Source organism: Etheostoma cragini, chromosome 14, assembly GCF_013103735.1.
Source record: "Etheostoma cragini isolate CJK2018 chromosome 14, CSU_Ecrag_1.0, whole genome shotgun sequence".
Taxonomy (NCBI): Eukaryota; Metazoa; Chordata; class Actinopteri; order Perciformes; family Percidae; genus Etheostoma; species Etheostoma cragini.
Window position 1 is genome coordinate 16,307,948 of NC_048420.1, and position 22,380 is coordinate 16,330,327.

The 22,380-nt window shown below is 40.6% G+C and overlaps 1 protein-coding gene across 4 annotated transcripts; it reads right to left on the reverse strand.

Moving 5' to 3' along the window:
- Nucleotides 1–237: 237 nt before the first annotated feature.
- On the reverse strand, nt 238–20,539 carry cgnb (cingulin b). 4 transcript variants are annotated; one of them, XM_034891149.1, is made up of 21 exons: nt 20,276–20,539; nt 14,453–15,600; nt 14,276–14,370; nt 14,105–14,168; nt 10,193–10,290; nt 9,817–9,949; nt 9,527–9,739; nt 7,443–7,591; nt 6,984–7,013; nt 6,334–6,454; nt 5,950–6,162; nt 5,755–5,853; nt 4,792–5,049; nt 4,525–4,695; nt 3,402–3,563; nt 3,158–3,247; nt 2,963–3,046; nt 2,712–2,833; nt 2,453–2,561; nt 1,704–1,867; nt 238–1,496 (listed from the first exon to the last, which is right to left on the reverse strand). In XM_034891149.1, exons 2-21 carry the CDS (start codon nt 15,569–15,571, stop codon nt 1,364–1,366), a joined length of 3,627 nt encoding a protein of 1,208 aa, XP_034747040.1. In that variant the 5' UTR covers nt 15,572–15,600; nt 20,276–20,539; the 3' UTR covers nt 238–1,363. The 4 variants fall into 4 exon arrangements, with proteins under 4 accessions (XP_034747040.1, XP_034747041.1, XP_034747042.1 ...); XM_034891150.1 differs by lacking the exon at nt 20,276–20,539 and adding an exon at nt 19,773–20,016; XM_034891151.1 differs by lacking the exon at nt 6,984–7,013.
- Nucleotides 20,540–22,380: the final 1,841 nt, after the last annotated feature.

Below are 22,380 nucleotides of genomic sequence, written 5' to 3' on the forward strand. Positions count from 1 at the left end.
AAACGTGACTGTTTCTAAAGGAGGCAGTGCGGCCTAAGGTTTCAAAGATTTAACCTGCATACAGAAAGTATCTTTTAGCTGACTCATGCTAACTGGTGTGCTGTGCTGTAGGTCACCTTGTCCTCTGACCTCATGGAAAAATATAATCCTTCTGTGTCATGAAATATCACAATACAATGAAAGCATATTGGTATTCAGAAAGTACATCAGGAATCAAGAAAATAAAAAAATATATGAAATTTACCTTTTTTTATTGTACACACTGTCCGATGTACTTAAAATATCCGTCACAAATGTTACTAGCAGCTTTAACAGCCCAATACAAATTGTAAAAGTTTCTGTTTAAAATGTAATAACACCATCAAAATGTAATCTGAAGATTACAATTAACATTCATCACAGCCGGGTGCAACAAAAAGAAACACTTCCAAATCTAAGATAACTATTCGTTCAATATTAATGTACAGGGAACGTAAACGCAGGCAAGTCTATTAAGTACTATTAAACCATTACAGCAGTAGCAGCATATAAAAAGAACACATGCAGAGACAACATGAAGAAAATTAGGATATGAAGCTACATTTTAAGGCATTTGAGTGAAAACATGCACATGTATTAAGGTTAGCAACATACTAAACCACGTCAGAAGTATGGTGGTTAAAGTAGAAAAGTCTATAGGGAGAGGATTCATCTCTGAGGATACACAGTGCTACTGTAGGTATATTTGATTGTCTTGAGTGACAGGTATGTACAGCTAATAAGTGTAAAAATATAGGCTCAGTTTAAATGGCCCAACATTGTCACATTCAAAAGGTAAACAAAACATAATATCACTTGAAATACACAAAGCAACACTTTGAGCTGCTAACAACACTGACAGATGCAACTTATCATGCGCAAGCAAACACAGATATAAGAAAAAGTCTGTGTTGTGTTATTTTTGGTTTAACAGTATTTTGAATTAGAAAGTCTACTGTACGACTTCTGAAAGTAAACCATGCCTCAATAATGCACTACCATAGTAGCGTACAGTAAATATAGTCAATACAAAGAACACACCTTTTTGAGAACCTTTTTGAAAAAGTTAAAGTACATGAAGTACCACCTTGTATTTCTAAGTATAACTGTAATTCTTTTCTTTGACATAACAGAGACACATAAAAGATCTCAAGACAGATAAAACGGGGAAGCAATCATAATCACAGCTGAATGCTCAACAAATGCAATCTAATTATCCTGACAACCTGCTACTAAAATTAAACAACTGCAAGGCAAGAATGTAGTGCATGGCAACTGAGTTCTTCACACAAGCGAGTCCTTGATGCCCTGAGTGCCTCCCGGAAAAAAAACTTTTCATCTTCCTTTAGCAGTTGGTGGTCTGTAGGTGGCTCTCGTTCAGGATGGAGGTGAAGTTCGCGTCGTTGAAACCGTCCTCATCCTCAGAGCTTAAAGTGGAGGAGCCCAGTGCTGCGAGATGTGTGTGCTTTGACTTCCGCCTGAGATAAAAACCAAGAGAAACTCAATTATTTTCCTTTCATACATTACAGCTCAGTGAACACAGACATTTGTCCAGCTAGTTACTATATAGTGCCACCTAGTGTAAAGAGACGAATGTTATTAATATGGTTACTTGTCACATATTGAAAGTTAAGCAAGTCATCTTGCATTGTTTGTGAAACGGTAGCATCAACATCAAGTCCTACTTTAGTTCAGTTTCCAGGGCTGTGACTTTGGCATGCATTGTTTCCTGGAGCTCCTGCTGCTCCTCCAAGTCCCTAAGAACCTTTCGACGTACTCCCTCCAAGCGCTCCACCTCTCCCTCGCTTTCGTCCACCTGCCGCTTCAACGCCTTCACACGCAGGGACAGCTGGGGACGGAGAGGGAGAGGCAAGGGGGTTAGAGGGAGACAGAGGTGAAGAGGTGGGCCATGAGGGGGGGGGGGGAAAGCAAGACGGGCAACAGGTTTGATCCGTGTGTGGGTTTGTAAGGAAGCCGCTACAGCAACATGAAAACGGCTGAGGTAGCAGAAAGATGAGAGGGGAAGGGAGGTCAGGGAGCGTTCTGGTGACCAAATGAGGTTGGGTGTGGGTCAGGAGGAGTACAGATTAAATTAGTCTTTTGAAAAAGAAACAATTAAACAATGTTAAAGATTAAACAGCAGGTTTAGGTCAAACAGTATCCATCGATAACTCTTTCTACATAAATAAAACCAGTAACATAGTACAAACCGAGTCAGGACACGTGAGACGACCATAGGAAAGTATTTGATACTTAAGACTTTAAATTTCACCCGAACAACATTAAAATAATTTTGGGATGAGAAGATTGACACAACTATTGCTTATTAGAGTGGAACCACCCTCCTTATCTAACTCTTAGCAAGTGTAAATGTCAAACCTTTCCTTTAATTAGTTAGATCCGATATGAGCAGCAAACACTAAAGGATATTTACCTGATCTCTCTGCTCAACATGCTGGCTTCTCTCCTGGTCCAATGTGGCGTTTAGCTCTTTCAGCTTCCTCTCCATTCGTCTCTGAGAGGCATGTATGCTGGCCTTCTCTCTTTAAGGACACATTCAGAATGCACACAATATGAGAACACTAAAATAATGCCACAACATTTTCTTGAATTTTTTTTGTTGGGTATGATAATAAAATGCCCCAAAAAAGTATCGACAGTGACTGACATTAAAACTTTAGTTTCAGTCCTACCTTTCTTCACTGCGCAGTCTCTCCTCCAACTCTTGAATTTTGTTTTCCAGTAGGCTGATTCCAGGCGAGGGTCCTCTCGTCTGTCCCTCCATGTCCGCCACGCGGGACTTCAACTCCTTCAACTGGAAGGAAAGTGGTACAGTCAGGTGAATAAAAATCTAATTTTGCAAAATGTAGTTGTAACTGTTTGTGTGTGTGTGTGTGTGTGTGTGTGTGTGTGTGTGTGTAGCTACTAAGTGGATGGACAGTACCTGTCTCTCAAGTGCACTCTTGTCCATTTCCAGGTCGTGTCTAGCCGAACGCTCCTGAAGCAGCTCTGAGCGAAGCTGGTCCACCTAAGAGGAGAAAGTTAGATGGGAGAACAGAATCAATAGGCAGTATTAGTACAGCTATTATAGGGTAACTGCTTATTTGCATGTACATTCATATTCATTTCTATGTGGCACCTGATCTCTGCTACGTGTGATGCGGTCATTCAGAAGCTCCACGTTGCTCCTCTCCTCATCCAGTTCAATTTCCATTGTCTTGATTTTATCCTGTGAATGTACACACAGATTAACAGACAAAAACATATCAATCAGCCTGTATTACTTATGCGTCCTAAAATATATATTACCCAGTTTGCTGACACATTAGCCTATTCCTGATTTACTCCCCCCAACTTTAGATTCTTTGACCCCAAAGCCTCACCTCTAGGCCCCTAATCTCCCTGGTGCGGTCAGTGTGGGTGCTCTTCTCTGATTCTAGTTCACTCTCCAAATGTTTGAGTCGGTTGTTAAGGAGGTCTCTCTCTAGCTGGGCGCTGTCTCTCTCCTCGCTGCACACCAGCAGCTCCTTCTTCAGACGGGAAACCTAAGAAACAAGATGGAGAGGGCCATAATGCATGATTTCATTCAAAGTCCACTCATTTGCATGCAGTTTCTGTCTTTAAAAAAAATCCCCCCAACCTCAATGTATAGTTTGCTGGGCATGCATGCTTGTTTTTCCACACGAATGTCCTGTAACACTTACAGACTTACATACACTAGCAGACTAAATGAGGAATAAATATTTACATACATGTATGTACATACAGGTCTTAATGAATTCTACAAGTGGGTAAGGTTTAAGCCCCAATTAATGTTGCCTTACACTACTAAAACTGCTTTGTACAATAAATAAAGGAAAACCTTTAACTTTATATAAATATTTGAAAATAAATAAAAAAATAGAAACTTTAACATCTAGGATTTCATGACAACTGAGTGATCAATCCACTAGTTGAGATATTTCAGTGTGGACCGATCCACGAACAAACCAACAGACCGACGTTGTCATCCAGAGATTCATGCTGTTAAAGTGTCTGAAAAGGTTTAAAATACTAATGAAGGGCAAAAAAACAAAAAAAACAAAAAAAACAAAAAAACATTTAAACTTAAAGCTATAGTTTCTGTCTCCCCCATGTTGAATTCTAATTCAAGATAACAAAAAAAACTGTTAGCGCATCCACATGATACAGCTTTACCTGACCGCGCTGGTCTTCACTTGTGCTTCTGCTCAGGAAAGTCACCAGACGACACAATCTTCTGAACATAGCCATGCTGAGTTGTGTGGATAGTCTTAATTAGCTTTGTAGTAACTCATTTGGCTAAGGCTAGAATGTAACTGATGTTCATTAATATCAAAAAGTACGCACAAAAGCTTTAAGTTTTTATGGATGGGGTGATCTTGTATTTCCAAAGCATGTAATATTAAAACAATATCAAACTTGTTTTTTAATATTTACGAGGTTCTGGTTTTCACCCTTTCTATTTTCCAACCCATTTGTCCTCACTTCTTCCTGCTGTGCCTTGAGGTTGCTCTGAGCCCTCTGCAGCTCAGCCAGCCTGTCCTTGCTGTTGCGCTGGGCTTCCAGCAGGTCCTTCCTTGAGCGCTCCCTGTAGTCTTCAAGTTGTGTTTGCAGGGCAGCCACCGACTGACGGGAATCTCCCATCATTATCTCCATCTGGCAGCCAAGAAGACAGAAAGAGAGCAACAGCGGTGAATGAAAATATCTCTGTAGATCAGCAACCGAGGACATTGTTCTAACCCTAACAAACACCTCTTTGTTAATCTTCTCCAGGGCTCGGTCCAGCAGTCTCTTCTGCTCCTCCAGGTCAATCTTGCCCCTCCTCAACGCCTCCCTCTCCAGGTCTCTCTCCTCCAGCCGCAGGGTCAGCTCGTCCCTCTCTTTGCTCAGGCGGGTGGCTCCTCTCTTGGCCTCCTCCAGCTGAGTCTTCAGGGAGCGGTTCTCATCCTCCAGAGCTTCCACCGCCTCCTCTGCCTCCGGGCTCCGGGGCACACCGGAGTGAAGTCTCGTCTGAAAATGAGAAAATATCCACTGATGAACCTGGGTATATAGCATGTTAACTGCTTTTTGTTTTATCCCTATCATGCCATAGGTAATAGGCATTTAATGTTAGGTATGTATGAGTTTTGAATTGTATGAGGCCATTTTAAGAAGAGAACAATATTTACCTCACAGCAAACACATCTGTTTTTCATCTGCCTTTGCAATCACTATTGTTATACCGGTTTTGCATGTAAAATGGGGAGAGTGACGACTAATGAAGAGCTTTACGTCTTTTCAAATTGTGTACAGTCTGTACTTCAATGCTCTGATCACTGTATTCAAACTCCAACCCCAAATCTTACTATGTATCCTAAACATATGTTGATTTGTATTTGCGTTGCACCTACAATGATTTGTGTATGACTATGCTCATCACATGATTCTTTCACATCAAAAGTAACAAGATTATGGCATTTAAAACCGCTATAATGCATTGCTGTTCCAATTCAGAGGAGCCACAATGTGAATCTTATACAAATTTATCTGGGAAGGATTATTTTCTGAGCTTACATGTTTGAGTTTTGCTTTTGGATTTAATTTACTTCACATCTCGGTTGAAAATAGAGTCTGTGTGGGAGGTTATTTCTTTTGTTATTTACAGTATATCGGATTACATAATTTTTCATGCATGTGTGTGTGTACAGTTGTGTTCAGTTTTTTTTTGTGCAGTACCATGCGGGCCAGCCTCTCTCTGAGGCGAGTGTTTGCTTCCTGGAGCTCCAGGTTGGTGTCGTGGTCCACCACAGTCTTTTCTGAAGACCCAACTGATGACTGCAGAGAGGAGCGGATCAAGAGAGAAACATGACTGACTTAATTTTGTAAAAACAATTGTCAATTATTTTCCATAGACTATAAATAAAGCTCCACCTCATTTACCTTCTCGGACGCCTTTTCCAGCTCGGCCTTGTCTTTCTGCGACTGTTCCTTCAACCTGCTGATCTCAGAAAGAAGCTCAGCTTCTTTTTCTCCACTCGCTTTCCTCAGTGCTTGAAGTGTCTCTCTCTTCTCGCCTAATTCACTCTTTTGTTTGTCCAGATCGGTGCGAGCCCGTTTCAGATCATCATGGCAATGTCGAAGCTCCTTGGGATATGCAACCAGAGAAGGAAAAACGTGTGTGTGTGTAAGAAGAATAAATGACACAATTGAAGCTTAAGCCACAGAAAACCCTAGAAAACAATAATTATCTTGTACAACAGAGGAGCTGAGCCCTTGCGTTTTTTCGACACAGCGGGTGACTGACATGTGAATTACCTCTGCTAAAGAGCTGATATTGTCAGACGCAGGCATTTGTTTCTTCATGCCGAGCAGTGACTCCCGAAGACCTTTTAGCTCGCCCTCAAATTTATCTTTCTCCAAACTGGATTTTAGCAGCCTGCGGAAGGAAAGTAGCTGTTAAAGAACACACAGTGGTAACAGTAGCGGCACGCACGCACTTCATGCAGAAGTCACTAACAACAAACCAAGCACATTGGGGAAAACTACTGCACTTAATCATAAAAACATCACTACAATCTGTCTTTTGTTTGACTTTCATTGTGGGATTGTAACTTAAATTGAGACGCATCATTTACTTATTTATTCAAAATCAAGTGTGTTAGCAACTAACATAGCAATTAAATCAGGAAATGTGTCGTTAAGATTGGATTATTGAAAAAACAATTATATTATGATCAAGATAAATTCAACCAAAATCATTTTCAAAAAGAAGACATGCATGATTTTTTGTGTTTTATATCACCGGATAACTGTTAGTTAGGATTCCCCAATCTAATGATCAAAATCATCAGATAAAAAATCCACACTGATGCATGAGCTTTTCAAGTGAATTTCAGAGTTTGCTGATTTAAAACCAGGCTAAACCTACTCAAACCAAACACAGTGAGATTGATTTTCTTTCTCACATTCGACTGCTGACGACGTGTGTTCCGCTCCTGTCAATCGAAAACGTTAAGTGAAGAAAGAGTGCATGCATTAACAAAAAAGACTGAACCATAAACAGTTCTTTGAACAGGTTGTAGAATGTATAAAATATGACAGAGTGTGTTTGATGCTTGACTAAAGAGTTGCTGGGAATATAAGCCTGGCTGCAGCTGTGCATGTTTGTCTTTTCTGTGGATCCAAAGCAGTGTTATGGCTACATAATCAGATGTGTTCAGCGTGCAATCTTAGAAATATAAGCTCCTATCGGAGGTCAAAATGAAAATGGATTTCTACATAAGCACGGCCTTTGAACGTTACTTGATACCTATGCAAGGTTTTGTTTTTTTATTCTTTGAAGTTAGATAGTAAGACAGATATAGTACGTGTATTCCAAGCTCACAAGTGATTGATTTAATTTAGAAAGGCTTATAGACACTTACTCCTCTCTGGTGTTGTGCAGCTCCTGGGCAGTGGCGTCCAGCTGCGTCTTCCACTGCTCTCCCTGATCTCTGCAGCTCTCCAGTTCTTCCTCCAGTGTCAACATGGAGGTGTTCACCCTCTCCCTTTCCTCTTCTATCTGCTCCTGGGACTGAAAACACACAAAAAACAATATGATCATTATCATGGGAGTCACTTTGATTTATTCCCTATAGTTAATTACCCTTCTCATTAAAATGACAGGTAAAAGCAGTGATTCAAAACGGAGTTACATGTGCAAATCAGCCTTTTTTTTTTTTTTACTTTGGTTCAGCGTCTTTTTCAAGCAAGTATTCACAACAGGGGAACAGAGATCTTTGAGAGTATGCCTTCATCAGCACATCTTCACCATCTAAAAAAATTCTTCTATTTTAGAAATAATACCACAAAATATGAGACGAGGTACAGCTTGGTACAGCCGTCACAAACAGCTATCCAAATACTTTAATCCTTCTCTCACCAAATAATCGCCGCATCAAAAGCAGCTGCCAACCTGTCTGCTTATTTCCTGCACTCGAGCTGCTTGATACTTTTTATCTGACACTACTGTTACCGTTTCCAAGATCTGCCCTAATGATCTTTTTCTGTATATACATACATAGATAATTCAAATTTCCTCCACCATCACACCACATCCTACAGTACGGTGCTCCATAAATAGTCTAACTGACAGAAACAGAAACTCTTCAATGGCAACTAGACTGGAAAAGTTTTGCATCACAGTCATGAGGAGCAAAAATTCACTTTTCTAACACTGCACAGTGGGCTTGGCCTGACCTTTTGATACTCTAATCAGTATTTGAACAAGGCCAGCAAACTGACACATGAAACAGAATGACAAGACAACGCCTGGGAGTATATTAGGGTGGATGCAACATCAAGGCACAATTTAATATCGCTTTAAAAAAAGAGTGCAGGATACACAAACTGCCTGACGGGTATAACTTCCCTCCCACTACATATGAACAAAGAGATTCTCTGAAAAGAAAAAAAATGTTCTTAGCAGACAATGATGTATCATAACAGAAAGTAATTATACTGAGAAATATTCATTGTGACTGTTGCATTGCAGGTTTGCTGTAGCTGTCAAAGAGGTTATGAATCCTTCCTGGTAAATTGCTCTGTAATCTGCAGGCTTTTCCTTTGACACTAGAACGATATAATGAGGATAAACACCAGTGAATGTGAAAATAAGTGTCAGTGAACAAGTTTAAGTTGAGTTCCAACACAAATATCAAAAGCTCAAAATAGATCCGGTCATTAAAAAAAAAAAAAAAAAGCTGAAAAAGAAAGAATATAAATCTTGCACACAGTGAGTACGAGTAGTACTCAGTGTGCAGAATCTTAGATTTTTTTTCACAGTTTATGAGGCAAAGCAACTGTCTATAAGACTTTCTGTAGTGCAAGAAAGTTGCTGAAATGGACTAAAAGACACACATAAAATGGAGCTGCAGCTGACCCACTCTTTTAAAGTGGTATTTATTAGGGTCTTGCTTGTTCTTTGTTCAGTTTACTCAATCAGTGGTGTTGGTTCAGTGACATCAGAGTTACTAAACCAACACTTTTTTGTTTTATTGAACCAGTTCCTCCCGTTGAGATAAGAATCGCTTTTTCAGAGCTTGTCTGGTCAGAAACACATCCGGAAAGACTATTCCTACATTAACGAAACTGCACATGAACAAACATAGCACTGAAGAGAAATGTCAAAAGCATCTATCGGGGCTGCTGATAATCATGCAGTTTGACAGACTTTCTTTCACTTTTAGTGATTAATGTACTTATGTACCATTAGTCGGATTTTGGAAGAGACAGTTGAGACAGTCTAAGTCTCTTGGGTCTTTGCTGTCTCAGCTGCACAGTTTTAATCCTTTTATCTCCATCTTCATCATTTTTAATCTGATAAAAAAATGTTTTTTCTAATAAGTTAAGCCTGAGCTTTACAGATACAGACACTACAGATTAATACATTTCAAGAAATTACAAGCTACAACACAGTCAAGTTTTGTATGATTGACTCTGCACAAAATGCAAATGACGTGCCATCCACCTGTGTGACCTGCTCCATGGTTTTTCTCAGGTTGTCCATGTCCTTACTGTACTGCTCTCTCAGAGTCTCAATCTCTCTGTCATGGCACTCCACCTCCTCCTTTAGTGCCCCCTTTAGGGCCGTCAGCTCCCGCTCCCGCTGGTGTAGAATCTCCTCCTGGCGCTGACGTAACATGGCAGCCTCAGCAAGGTCGGCCTGCAGAGTCATCACATCCTGCAGAAAGAAAGACAGTCAGACAAACAAGCAAACAAACAAACAAGTGTGAGTGTGCTCCCCGGAGTGAAACTTACCAACTGCAGTGAGTCTGAGTGAGGTGAGTTTTCTGAAACCCTCCTCAGCTCCTCCTGAAGCTCCGCCAGCTGATCTTCCTGTAGGTGCAGACGAGACTCTGCCCCCTCTCTGGCTATGCGCTCCTCAGCAAGCCTGGACACACACAGACACAGACACACACAGACACAGACACAGACACACACAATCAATCAATCAATATTGCAACGCCAAACACATTACCAATCCTATTGATCAGGCAATAGTGAAATGATCCTTTGACAAAAAAAAGCCACAGGAGCAAAATCTAGAAGTTTATTAGTGGTTGTTAAGTATGCGCGCTGTGCATGCAAAATCACACAAATACACACACGCATGCACAAGATAACTGGTCCTTACTCATCATGGACTTGCTGCAGTTCTTTCTTGCAGCGATTAAGTTGCTCTTGAAGCTCCTCGAGGTTCCCTTTTGTGAAGCTCCCATCAGATCCTCCCTTCTGCGCACACACACACACACACACACACACACACACACACACACACACACACACACACACACACACACACACACACACACACACACACACACACACACACACACACACACACACACACACACACACACACACACACACACACACACACACACACACACACACACACACACACACACACACACACACACACACACACACACACACACACACACACACACACACAGCGAGAGGGAGAGACAAAGAAAGTGTGTGAGACAGATAAAAGAGGACAAAGAGAAAGAACTGGAAAGATTGCAACACTGCAGCGTCAGTCAGTGTCGACCTTGCAAATTTATAATGCGCTCTGTATTATCTGAAACTTTAAAAGAAGAAACACTTTTGGATTCCTTGCCTCGGTTTCTGACAGTCAAAAATCTTTGGGAGAAGAGGCCCTTTCAGTGTGCTCAGACATTGTAAAAAAAAAGAAAAGACAGACGATCTCCTCACATTAACAACTCTCTCTGACAGGCTGCAGGGGGAGCAGAGCCGGAGCAGAGCCGGAGAGCAGAGCTGAAGCAGTGTCGCCCACACCGCTCCACCGCTCATCAAGGCTTCTGAAAAGGAGATTAAGTGCAGCCTGCCCATGAAACCTCTCTCATCCTCCTACACACTCGTTACACGACACAGAAGCAGAAGAGAGACAAAGCGAGGATCACGGACGGTTGCACTCCGCAAGGGACCTCACATTTGTTTCTTTTCAATGATGGATTATGAAGATGTACTTTGAACAGATTTGTTTCATTTTCCTATCATTCCCTGCAGGACAGTTTGTAGATTATTCCGTACTGGGACATTTTTCTTTGTCCTCACAAGAAGATCATTAAAAGACGATAAGTTAATTTGAGTGCTTTGAGTGAATTGCATCCTTGTATCCTTATGAGTATTAATAAAATAAAATAAATGAGACTATCCTCTCTTGCCTTGCAGTCTTTGCAGAAATACTTGGGGATGATTCGATTACATAATGCAAAGGAAATTCAATTAAAGGCGTGATCTAATATAATATTTGGTCTTGGTAGCCAACAGTCCAGTGGTTCCCAACAAGGGGTAGTGAGATAAATCTTAGGGGTCAGAAGATACGAAGTGTTTCTGTGATGCAAACTTAGGTTAATCTTTTCAGACTTTCTTCTTACTTTTGCTTTTTTCCTCATGAATTACTAAATAATATTACACTTCAGGCATAGAGTTGCAAAGTAAGAGGAGAATCAGATTCTGGAAGTGTTTTTCAGTATTATTTATTCCTATTTTTTTTTTTATAAATGAATATCCCCACTGTAACTTAGAAACAGTGATACACATAGAAACATGGTACTCTCATTGATAATGTAACAACCAGAGAGGATTAATTTATGGCCCAAGGGTTTAATCATCTTTACTTTGTTTCTGAGAAATCATGTTTTGTTCATCACTTTGCATGGCAGACTGGTCTAAATACTACCCATAATACCCATGAGCCTCAGCCACCGTTGCCACGGACAAGAAGCCAGTCCGAGTTGTACCAAATTTAAAACGCTTCTTTGTTGAATATATGAACAGAACACAGCTCAATATTTGCTGAATTCCTCCAATATTGATCCAATAGTAAATAGATTCAAACTGCGGTATATACAATCATCTTTTTCATAATTGTTAGCTTCCACTGACCGTTAGTGGCGTCGGTGAGTGGAAGGAACACATGGAAAAACTAATTCATTCTTGCCAAAATGTTTTCATGTTGATCAAAGCATGAATGGGACTTTTTAAATACTGAACCAGGAGTGTCCAATATTTCAACTAAAGCAACATGAGAAGGAATAATCCCTCTTTTGTAGAAATAGTTACAATTTGTAAACATGTGCAACCCAACGAGGGGTGGAAATAATTAATTTTTAAGGGGTAAACCTGTGTCCCAGTCCTTTGTAATTTTGAACAAAAAAAAGAATCATCAGTGTTCTTTTTTAATTTTTTTTTACAAACTTAGACATACATCACGTTCTAGGACTAAGGTAACCCAACACACCAGCCTCTGAGGGGAACAAACAGGGTGTCAGTGCGTTAACTTCATCACGTTAATATACATTAACTGGCAACACTGCATTAGACCACAAGCACTTAGAAAGAGCCGCAGATGCTATTGGTACAGAGGGAATTTGAATGCTTTACATTACCCTCTGAATTGCAGATAACTCCCTGACATCAGACTTTTTAGAGTAATCTGCCACTGATTGTCTTTGGATGGTCCTTTCATAACACACACAGACACTCATCTGATCCTACTCTGATCTTATGTTTTGACTTAATACAGACATAGGCAAAATGCTGGCATGGAGGCAGAACTGAGTTATCAGCCACTAAATCTACTAAAGTGGACAGCATGGTTACAGCCATGAAGAACATGGAGGCTTTGTTCAACAAGACCCCTCTGAGAAGGATCTGTCTCACCCGGCAAGCCAACCCCCAGCTGGTGCAGGGTTCCAGTCCAACTCAATTATTGATGGCTCTCAATAACTTACCACACACTGAGCCCTCAACAGCTTTCCTCTGCAGGTGTGTCGTTGCCAAGAGACAAGACGACCAAACAATTCACAGGCCGCAATGGTCGCAAACACACCGAGAAGTACTTAACAAGGGGTATTACATAATCAAGTGCATGTAATTTAAGAAGCTATGGACACAAAGAAATAACTTCTGTATGTAGATTTATGCAAAATTATGCAAATGTAAAGGAAGTAGTGTGCTCATGCTTATGAAAAAACATGGCACAATCTATTTTAATAAGGTGTCACAGGAGCACAAAGGAGCAAAGATGGCACCAAAATTGACAGAGGAATACTCGGCATGCTCTTTAATTTTCACATTTTTGGCCTGCCCAAAGAGCATCCTTGGAGACAAAGTGAATGAAATACAAACTTCATATCCTCAGAAAAGAGGACAGGCTGCCAAACATCTAGTAGCTTCTTTACAAGAGCTGCTGTGTTGACAAGATGCCCTTCACTGACGTGAAGGGCACGTGCTGAACCCACACCACAAAAGCTTATTGGATTACATTATAAATGTGTGCATTGTCTTAGTTTTATAAATGCGTACAATCAATCTGGCAAGCTTTTTGTAACAAGGGAAGCTTTTAGCTTAGCTGGCTGCAAAACAAAAGAAAAATAATTAAAAAAAAAAAGCTAGTAAACTTAACAGAGCATAAAAGACTCTTTAGAGATGCTGGTAGCCTTTGAACCAAGTCGGGCTAGCCGTTACCTCTGTTTAAAGTCTTTATGCTAAGCTAAGCTAACAGACTGCTGATTAAAGCTCAATACTTAGTTTACAGACATTCAAGTTGTATCAATCTCTTTACCCAACTCTCTGCATAACACAGAAAAACTGGTTCTTTAAATGCACAATCTGTGATAAAACTGTAAATGAGTGTTACGCCACCAGCGAACTTAAAAATCCAAGAATGGAACTTGATATTAATCCCAAAATGATTGGCAGATATTTTTTTACATGGTACTAACCAGCACAACAACAAAGTTATTAATGTGTGACACCAAATCTCATGGTTTCCCAGTAAATGTAAGTGGCTCATGTGCACTCACGTGAGCTAGTTCTATTTGCTGATGAAGACAGTGAGATAAGGTGGAAAACGACATGGACATTTGAGTTGACATTACTTGTAACACACACTGTTATCTGGGTTAAAAACGAACTTCCATTACATTGCTGTTGTCTAAGTAAAAGTCGGAATGTGTCTATGCATCTAAAAAATACCTTTTAAAAATTCACAGGCATTCATGTTTTCTCGTACCTTAAAACTGTCAGTTGAGTCATAGACGTGGCTGACCTTGCTTTTCAGGTATCTCTCACTGGTGCTGATCAGGAAACAGTGGACAAAGAATTAGATTGAAAAGGCACATATATTTGTACAAACTAACAATGATTCTAGCCATTTAGAATGTCATGCTTGTAGTTTATTTACCCATCTTTAAGGGTGTTGTGAATAGCTTGCTTCGCTTGAGCTTCCTCCCCATTTATGACCTCTTTGCTTTGATACAGGCTCCTCAGAGTTATCTCCTATAAATAGCAAGTTAGGAGGGTAAGAAAACAGACACAAAACAAAGGGAGAATTTAATACTTCAAAATTACTGGTACTTACAGGTTTTTTAGCTAAAGCTGGATGGGTGTCCTTGGCAACAAACTTCCCTGGCAACTTAAAGCTCGGCTTGGGGGGCTCGAGTGCCGTCACCTTGGAAACAGATGCAGGGCTGCTTCCCAGGCTTCTGCTCGCTGGGGTAGATGACGCCAACAAATTGGAGGAGGTAGACGGTGGAGCAGCGTAGGGATTCAGAATCGGAGAGCTAGGTGAGGGAACATCATGCTCAACATCTTTTCTAGCATCAAGACTTCTCGACCGCCTGCGTTCGTCAAACCTGAGCCGCTGCCTCGCTCCAGAGCGGCCTCTCGTCTGCGGGGTGCTGCCCGGCGTCCCACTGTTGAACTTACTGATGAGCTTGTTGATGGGGGCCAGGGAGTTGGTGTCGATTGCAGGGATGGGCTCCTCATTATTTGATGCTGGAGGTTCTGGAAACAACGCAGAGGGGGGAAATGTACTCTGTTTTTTCCCTCTGTATCTCCCCAAAGAGCCAGTGTAACCAGAGGCAGTTTGCTCGACCCCTCTGGGTCCCACACTGGTTAATTTGACTGGCTTCAGCCCAGCCTCATTATACTCGCTATTACTAGTCCTATCTCGTTTTTTCTCTGTCTCACTTGCTGCTTTGAGATGGAGTTCAGCTTTTGGCCTCTCATCCTTTCTGCCAGCTCCGTCTTCCTCCTCCCCTTGTGTTCCTGCTTGACCGTCCCCTGGAGGTCTTTTGTGAGGGCTCCCAAAAATCTCCCTTACCTCATCCTCTGCTGGAGAAACAGGGGAGTGTGCTGTATTTACAGCAGGGCTATAAGAGTTGGAAAATTCTGCTGGTTCTTTATTGGTTTTGTGGAGGCTGTTGCAGGGTGAAGGTGGCCCTGAGCTGGGGGTGGGAGTGTTAAGCTGAACTCCGTACGAGTCACCTTTCTCGCCATCTTTCAGGACCACATAAGGATGTCCAGAGATTCCCTGAACGTGCACTGCCACCCCATACTTATTGGAAGGAAGGGTTGCACTGTTGTTTCCTCTGGATTTATCGGGATAACCTCCGCCTGTGTCATGGAGGTCCTTGATGAAGCGGATCTGAACGCCGTAATCCACAGGAGGCTTTCTGTCAGTGGACAGAGTGCTCATGCTGACCTCCTGGTTTCTGTGCAAGCAGCCTGGGCAAAAAGGGAGGGGAAACAACAAAAATGCAAATCAGGGGAATCAGTGGACAAGTTACGAAAGGGAGAACACTGAAAATGAAAGTCTCAAGTTAGACACCATTTTTTTCCTCTATTCCACAATGCAGATGATTACATTCTCAGAGCCTCTGTTTCAGCTGTTAGAGTCTTAAGATTCCATTTAGTTCTTTTGATTTTTTGCTGTTACCAGGCTTTACAAAGGGTTATTACACCCTAACTCAGATGCCTCCTTTTTATCTGCATGTGCCACTCCTTCTTCCCAGGTGGACTAACTCTGACTCTGCAATAATATCAGATTACTGGTATAACTTGCTGCTCTACAGGTTTAGTTCCTTCTCAACCAGAATGACTGTAATCTTGTTATGACAAATATGCCACTTAGGCACCAAGAACCTCTTTGTAGAGGTTGAGGTCTACTTTTCCAGAGGGTGTGATGAAAAGGCAGAAAAAAAAAGAGCAGGGGGTGCCGCAGCTTCTTATGGAAGTATGATGAAGTGAAATACATTATTTGAAGAAAAAAAACATGGCCGCTGTGATGAAACAGCGAGCGCAAGCGTGGCAGATAATTGCAGACTGACTAAAGGCATATGCAGCCTAAAAATATACATTTACTAACCACTGTTCTGAATTGCAACCATCATGGTACATTCAAGGAGTTAGGCTAATTATTTACACAAATGAACAGTTGTACTCTTTGCCTTAAAAGTGAGCAGAAAACAGCCTAATGTTACTCAGGAAATTTAACATAAAGCTCAGTTACAACCACTAATATACAATGCTAGAATTGGTTTAAATATAAATTACCTAAGAAACCGTAACATTAACTTCTCAGCTTAAAGACTTAGAATTTATAGAAGAAAGTCTGCATTAGGGAGCTTGAAGTGTGAAAGATGTGAGTATTTACCAGACAAGGAGGGTCAGAAATTGTATGCTATTTGTTACATGATGGGTAGTCTCGCTTTGCCAGACCTTCCTCCACAGCCCTGCACAGGAGGGTCTGGCGAGTCCACACAGCATTCCGGGAATTGGAGAAAAACGTGCTTTGGTTTTTTTGTATTTCTTTAAACCAATCACAATCGTCTTGGGAGGTGCTAAACTCTGCATGGAGCCGCTGAAAAAATAGGTACTGGATGATTTTTCCAGCCTTTTCATGCTGAGCAATGTAGGATCCGGGTTTTTTGGAGCTTGATCTGTTGCTTCGATTATGATCATTCTTTTTCTTTCATTTTTAAATGTTTGTCTCTTGTGAGTTCTCAATCTATATGGAAGTACAATAGCTAATCAATATCTAACCAAAGAGATATTGTATTATAGTATACATAACAAAGAAAACAATATATCATTCCATTTGAGAAGCTGTATCCAGTATAGTTTGCTTAAAATATATGATTGAAACCATTAATTGGAACATTCGCAGTTTATAGGCTAAAACTCTGTCAGATACAATGTTAGTAATCAAACCTACGCATGTCCACCTTATATGCTCTGAAAAAGGGCTTGGTGATGAACACTATGAGAAGGTGAATACTCCTTCTATTGTCCCGGCTCTGTGGAGCATTAAACACTGGGGGCTATGTCAGGAATGGGCCTCCCCGCTCTCGGTTTCTGCCTCTGCCAAAGTCTCCACAGTCACCAGACTTCACACAGACTCACTCAGGCGTAGACTGTTTACTTTGAGCAGTGCAGGCACACACGCCGGCTCAAGTGTGTGCACATACACACACACACACACACACACAACTTGAAATGGCGCGCACAGACATATGCACGAACCTGCTGTGCATTCCCCATCTGATAGCAGGTAGTTGATCTCATAAGCATCACTGTTTTCGGTGGTAAGAAATGAATGTGCAAATAATGTGGGATGAAGTTAAAACATGTTATTGCTGTCACATTAAAAGGGTTATTTCTTTTCGAACACTTTCATTTTTGTATTAACGCGCTCGCTAAAGCTGTTTTTTGCTTCACTGAGCTCACCAGTGTACCCAGTGTACAACGTGAGTCTGTTTTCTTTGTCCAGCACCTAGAGATGTAACTCTCACAAAAATTAAAATGTAACAGACTCTAACTGACCACTGGTTATAGTGTAACACAAAGCACCTTGACAGCCATTGAGGTTGGATTGGTGAATCAATGTCACTCTTTGTCTTTCCTAAAAACATTCTTAGGATTCCAGACGTTCCCTTAACAGTCTGCATCACGCGTGGTTTGCATTTGTAAAAAATAAAGACAGATTAGAATAAAACTGAGAAGAAGGTTAGCGCTCACTGTAATACATGCGGAAAACAGTCCACACAGGCAGTAAATAAAAAAGTGAAGAGACTCCAAACTTAAAAAATGACAAACTGGAGACTAAAAATACAGCGCAAAACAAATCAATTCTGTCATTCAAACGTAAAACAAACAGTGTTGCACACTGGACAGCTAAACAAAGACCTTAAGGTTAAAAACTACTTCTGTTGGGAAATCCATAAAAATAAAAAAACAGTAAGATATAAATGTCTATAGTTAAGGGGCTCAGCCCTCAGCTGTGGATCACTGGTCACACAGAAAGCTCCCAGGTGTAAATATGTTCCTTGGGTAAATACAGATTTCAAGGATCAGGTTTTGTTCAGCAGCTAGTATCTGAGCACTCCTTGGTGACAACAGGTTCCCCTCCTCTGGTGCTCTCTCGTGTCACAAGGAAGGGCTGTGTCAACAGAGACAGGAATGTCACCCAACAGGCCTATCTGCCATCACTCTTCCCCTTCTCCTTACCCAGCCCATTTTCCCCTGGCCCTGCTCCTGCACCCTCCTCTGCCTCCTACAATACGTTTGATCTACAATTTTCTCCCACAGTGTCTCCCGTGCTTGGGTATCTGACCAAGACAACGAGCTACTTTTATACTAGGGCCGGGTGATGTGGTTGAAATCAATGTCATAAAGGCCTATTTTATGAGATTAGTTATGAGATTAATCAAACAGAGAGGTAATTGGAAACAATTCTGACAATTGATATAAGTCATTTTTCAGGCAAAAACTCAAAACGCTAACTGGTTTTAGCTCCTTAAAAAGAGGATTTCCTGCTTTTCTATGTTTTAAATTCATGTAAGTTGGATTTCTGTACGTTTTAGACTGATGGTTGGACAAAACAAACCATCAGCTCTGGGAAATTGTAATGGGCATTTTCACTTTTTTTTGACATTTTATAGTCTATGAATGTTGCTGAAATCTGTTTAAATATAAAAGTATAAATGTATAATTATAATGTGAATATATTCAATTCAATTTTATTTATAGTATCAATTCACAACAAGAGTTATCTCGAGACACTTTAAAGATAGAGCTGGTCCAGACCACACTCCATATATGCACAATCATTTAAAATAATCAAATTGATGTTCAAAGCAATTAACTGTGTTTATGCTGCATTACATCATGTAACTTCACACATCCAAAACACAAACTCATTTTACTAACTTTTAGTTTTTAAGTATATGCATTTGCTTGGAACACTTAATTCAGATAGGAGGATTTTGTAAATCAATCACACTATATAAACATATCACCATTAGATTCTAATCAAAGTCCATGAATAACAATATTGAATTATTCCCCAGCTTTTTTTGACACCATTAACAGAGGATTTAAATAGGCTAGAGTTTGTTTTGGGGTTAAAACAGAAAAGCCAGACTGTCAACTATTCCAGTCCCCAGTATGTTGGTCTGTGCGGGAGAAGTTTGTGCAGGTTATCTTGTGTAAATCCTCAACAACATGTTAAAAATAGTCCCTCATTAAAAGGTACTTGTTTACATAAACACCTTAAAGTGAGCTGTGCCCCAAGCACAAATTTTAGGTCAGGACTGTTTCTACTACACCTCCCAACGGCTAGTGAGTTATGAACTATGTGGTTAAGGATATGAGGGACTATCATGAGGCGTATCGTTTCATCCTGGAGTTGATAAAGCCACATACATCTGACCAATACAATGCCTGCATTGTATTTTCTTGGAAGGTGTTTGACTATTTACACATCTTGACTGATAATTTAAATAATATCACTTTCAAATTCATACCCATATGTAAAGTACTTTATTCATGAGAAACCTTTAGACCCGAGTAAGGCCCTGAGCACCTGTCTGCTCCTGGATTAATTGCGTCACACTTACCTACTCGGTCAGTCAGTATCGGTGCGCGTAGAAACCACCGGGTTGTTTACTCGAGCCAATGGGACCACGAGCAGAGCAACAAGGTAAACAACCGAGGCACCTGCCTCCTAACGCATCCTATTTCGAGCCTTTACCTGCTATAATAACATCTCATATCCTCTTTACGCGGCGCAGTCAGATCCAATTATAGACAGCAGCGGAGTACACACACAAAGCTGCAACCAAACCTTTGCCAACACGCCTGAAAGCAACAACAGAAGCCCGATGTGTGTTCTCGGTCATTTTCGTGAGCAGGAAAAGCTGGGCACAGGAAGACGACTGTCTATTCCAATCACAAAGCCACAGGTGTCCATGTCTGCTTATCCAATTGTTATTAAATGCCCGCTCAGCAAAACGTGTCTTACAGTGTTGCACTTTCCCCACCTGATCCCACAAAAGTAAATGTACAGTAAAAAAAAAAAAAAAAAAAAACAGCAGCTGTGTGAATACTTATTCTACTGCACCTGCTGAGATGATCCAAATCGTGAAATGTTGCTCCCTCCTCAGCCAGAGCTCCTGTACCAGTCTTCACCGCACCAGCAGCAGCAGCTTTGTACAGTGTTGGTGGGATGAGAAGATGTTACTCAATGAACTGAGGACATCGGGAAATCTCTCCCCCGCTACCAGTGCGACCTGTTGCCAGCACATCGGATAACCATCGTCCCGCCTCAGGACCGACTTCATTGGTGGGCGGCTCCCCGAAGAGGCGGTGCCTGCTGCGGGCTCAGTTTCATCTCTGAACACATGCACAACACGGGTTAATTGATACAGGGAAACAGCAAGAGGGACTCGTTTCTTCAGAGGTGTTGTGAAAAATTATTTCTCAATCAATTTTGAAAATGTTTGCATGGCAGTATTGGCCTATGCTTATATCTAATAGCCTACCATCGCAGATCACCATAAATGCTGATGACTCCTGAGGCTTAACTAATTAACAGGAGCTAGTGATGGGGAAAAAGGCAACTGTTAGTTAGCATGGCACAGGGCAGCTCGGACGGCTATTAAACTGCATTTGTAATTAAAATAAGGAATAATTTAACTGACTTTAAAAACTCCGTGGGAAATATTATCTATACTGAACATTTTGACTCACTGTTTTTTCTTTTTTTGTCAAGTAACATATGATAAATTATCTTCACTTATACATCAATAGGCTGTGATGTGTCTATGTGAACGAACAATCTTTGTAAAGACCCTCACACATTTAATTAAATATCCACCTAATCTCCTAATCATTGACGTTTTCTGAAAAGAAGTATGTAATTTGGTACCGAGTATAGGAAAAAGAGGAAAAGAGGAGTTGAAAGAACTCCATTTAAACCCAAGTTAATAATGATTTATCATTTAATCTTAATTTGTCAAATTGTTTGCTTCCCTCAAGGCAAATTGTCTATTTCTTTTTTAAATGCAACTGACCACCTGTGTCCTGACTAAAATTGTCTTTGTTTTGCTATTTTTGGCATTTCATTGATATCAATTTCAAGTGTAGGCCTACCACTTGAATCTTCTATATTTTACATTTTTCCAGGAAATTTCTAAGGAAATTATTCTTCAATCGTTTTTAAAAGGAATCTCACAATGAACTGAGAAGGAAACCTTAAAGCCACTTCTTGAAAAGGGAAAAGGTATACTGTAAACACAGTTAATAAAAAGGTATCAAGCTGTAACTGAGCATTATGGCAAAGAAATTACATTACCAGCTTCATACCGGTTTTACAACCCTCATTTTAATACAACAATTAGCAAACAAATAAAAAAAAGTGAATAAAAACAGACATGGACAAGTACAAAAAAAAATAATCTGTTTTTACTTCAGAGTTCAGTACCTTTCCCTTCCCCACCTGGTGTGGGACTCACTGGTTCCTCCAGGTCCCACCAGGAGGCGCCAGAGCGGAGCAAGAGCACAGCAAAAATATCAGTACAAAACAAAAAGGAACAGCTGAGAGAGCAAGAAAAGAAAGGCAACTTGGACATAGAACAAAGAAAAATAAGGACAGAGAAAATGAAGAATAGTTTTAAACACCTTATACCGTGACAGAAATGTGGGATTTGTTCGCTCTTAGTTATTTGGTCTACTTCAAGGGCTCTTGCAGGGCAGAGGCCAGAATATAAACATAAACAGATCAGACAGTTACTGCATTGGTTCACATGCACTCTTTTTTTTTCTTTTTTTTTTTTAAGTACAATGAACATCTGATATGACATGATGTCACTACTTGCTATGCCAACACCATCCAAAAGCACTGATTTCACAATCCATGTGTACTGCAGAGATAAACAGAAATGGTAGACTCAAATGTACTGTATAAAAACGTCATACTGTATACAACAAAGACAAAGCAGTTCAACTCATTATTTGTTCATTGGTCAACTTGGTGGCATGTTCACAACTGATGGGAGTTCTGGACAAATCTTTTGTCCTCATATTTACAACTAATTTCATGGTAAAATCCTTTATGTGAAGTGTGGATGAACTCTCGGCTTGGGTCTCCTTTGGATTAATCAGCACTGGGTACAAAACGACAGATACAAGAAGTACAAGTCTGTATGTATGCATGTGTGCGGAAAC

Coding starts and splice junctions, on each gene's coding strand:
- cgnb (XM_034891149.1), bottom strand. CDS start 15,571: ATGAGCACTCTGTCCACTGACAGAAAGCCTCCTGTGGATTACGGCGTT. Junction 9,950..10,192: donor CTGCAGCAAGTCCATGATGA/GTAAGGACCAGT, acceptor GTGTGTGTCCAG/GCTTGCTGAGGAGCGCATAG. Junction 1,868..2,452: donor ATGTTGAGCAGAGAGATCAG/GTAAATATCCTT, acceptor CTCCGTCCCCAG/CTGTCCCTGCGTGTGAAGGC.